A 2,500-nucleotide genomic window follows, 5' to 3' on the forward strand; every position below is an offset into this window, starting at 1 on the left:
TGTCTAATAAGCAGAAGATAAAGAATTAACTAATAACTAATAAAACCTAGCCTAAAGGTTAGGTGCATTTGGATTTTACATAATATTTGACATGAGCCAAAAAAAATATTATTCCACCTATTTTAGAGGGCAAGTCTTAAGACTATCACCAAATGGTAAATCGTATCTACATTGATTGGCGTGACACTTGACCAATGACGAAGGGACAGTGAGTCCGAGGAGGAGGAGCCACATCTCCGGCGCAGCGGAGGCTGGGTGTCGCCTGACCGGATGATGACAGAAGTTTAGTCTAGTGTAGTTTTGACACGCGATGATCCATGAATTGATCTCGCAGGGTGCTTTGATCGAGACTCTTGACTCTGACTGCCACTTTTGCTTCATGAAATAGACTCGCAGGCAGCGACCGAGACTGGTTGTGGATCCCATCTGGGAAGTTTTGGTTTGCTGGAAAAGGGAAGCGCAGAGCAGAGCAGAGCGACCCGTTGGTTGTCTCTTGACCGGGAGGAGAGCAGGGAAGAGCCCGCTGGGCCGAGCGAGGTGCCGCTATGGGGAACCGGGGGATGGAAGACCTCATTCCCCTCATCAACAAGCTCCAGGACGCCTTCAGCTCCATCGGCCAGAGCTGCAACTTGGACCTGCCACAGATAGCAGTGGTCGGCGGCCAGAGCGCAGGAAAGAGCTCCGTCTTGGAGAATTTCGTTGGAAGGTTGTACTGGCTAGTTGAATTTACCGAGATGACACACGATGAATGTGAAACGCATTGCTGACAGTATAGTTTTTGTGTGTCGCTTCTCTCTTTTCATGCAAACTGCGCCGACTCTTGCGTAAAAGTCGCCAACTAAGCACTTGGTTACGCGCTCTCTCTGCTTCGTAGGCTACCCGTGCCGTACCGTTTTTCCCAACGGTTTTTTTCCCATTCTGGACTGGAGCTGGGCTATTCACGAACAGCAATTACGCATGTTACGCAAACAGCTGTGACAGAGGGGCAAGGGGAAGTAATGATCCGTGATGTGGTGTGGTTTGCAGGCTATGATCAACGACAGAGATTAAAAACCCTGCCCTGATTTAGCCGATTTTATTTATTTATGTATTTATTTATCTATTTATTTATCTATTTATTAAGCTTATTTCAAAGGAGAACCAGTGTTCTGCTCATTTGACTGCATGGCGTTGTCTTATTAGTGAGCCAAGTAAACCACATTTACATAGAGATCCCCACCCATAATAATAATCCATACAGCTCGGGGGGTAGTACGCTAACTTCCCTTACTTTACTTTACTTTACTTACTTTACTACTTTACTTTTTCTGTTATGTTATGTTATGTTATGTTACTATTATGCCCTAGTGCCATATAGGCCTAAATGTTTTTGACTGACATACTATGTACAGCACTCTGTGCATTCGTGCTGGGAGGGGTGCTTTAGAAATAAACTTTTACTTACTTAGGCTACTTACTTATTTACAGTAATATTGTTTATAGAAAGTGGTGTTCAGCCACTGCTTAATGTTACTCATTATAGGTCCTGTCAAACATTTACAGCTTCTCTTGAGAAAGAAAGAGTTGGGCTGTAAACACGTCTTTATAGGTTCCGCATTACATACGTCTTGTCAGCTGCACTCAGGTCAAGGTTCTACTTCTATGGGCAGGGTACAAGAAGTTTGTTGTCTGGTTTGCTAAAGTCATTTCTGGGTAAATTAATTATACGACAATTTTAAGGCCATGGGACTTTGCATTTAGCATACTATTGCCAACGTTTGAATTTGATCATTGAGTTATAAGGAATGTGAATGAGCACAGGCTGTTATGAAGAATCATACCAAAACAGCCGCAACATCAATAGTTTGTGCTCTCTCCTCCTCTGATGTACAGTATAACAATATGGGAAAAAGTCAAATTGAGAGATGAGATCTGGAGCAAGCAGTCAATTTTAGCAAATTTAATAGGTGCAACAAATCATGACTGACGTTTCGACACTAAACGTGTCTTCCTCAGAGTCAGTGTTTGACTCTGAGGAAGACACGTTTAGTGTCGAAACGTCAGTCATGATTTGTTGCACCTATTAAATTTGCTAAAATTGACTGTTTGCTCCAGATCTCATCTCTCAATTTGAATCATTTGTCCCTGGTCTGAGAGGCACCAGTCTCCAATGTTCGTCGGCTGAGGCGCGGATTTTCCCTTCATGGGAAAAAGTCAATTTGCCGTTTTGTTTTGCAGTTAAAACATGGTAGTAACACAAAGCTTGGAGCGATATTTAATGGAGCTCTAACCGGTCTCAGTGAGCTGAGACCCGGCTGGTCCATTCAGGCTCGGCTGCCAGAGGACGTCTTAGAAAACAAGCTGGTCCTTTCAGGGCCTTGCTGCTGCTGGAGGCTGAGCCCAGAGAGCTGTGGCAGCATGTGTCTACTGTGTTCTGGCTGTAAGGGAAGTTAGCCCACGTTAGCCTGAAATCTAATGCATTTTAAATGCTTTCATTTCATGTCTAAGTGACAGGGAATGT

The 2,500-nt window shown here is 43.9% G+C and overlaps 1 protein-coding gene across 3 annotated transcripts in view; it reads left to right on the forward strand.

The window, feature by feature from the left end:
- The first annotated feature begins 312 nt into the window (after positions 1-312).
- LOC310794093 (dynamin-2-like) overlaps positions 313-2,500 on the forward strand; it is a 31,658-nt gene continuing 29,470 nt past the window's right edge. For all 3 annotated transcript variants that reach the window (XM_083655982.1, XM_083655983.1, XM_083655984.1), the window contains exon 1: positions 313-706. In XM_083655982.1, the coding sequence (XP_083512108.1) occupies positions 546-706 (161 nt within the window). In that variant the 5' untranslated portion in view covers positions 313-545. The remainder of the gene's footprint in view (positions 707-2,500) is intronic.

Source organism: Poromitra crassiceps (genome assembly GCF_964638095.1).
Source record: "Poromitra crassiceps genome assembly, chromosome: 19".
NCBI classification, from domain to species: domain Eukaryota; kingdom Metazoa; phylum Chordata; class Actinopteri; order Beryciformes; family Melamphaidae; genus Poromitra; species Poromitra crassiceps.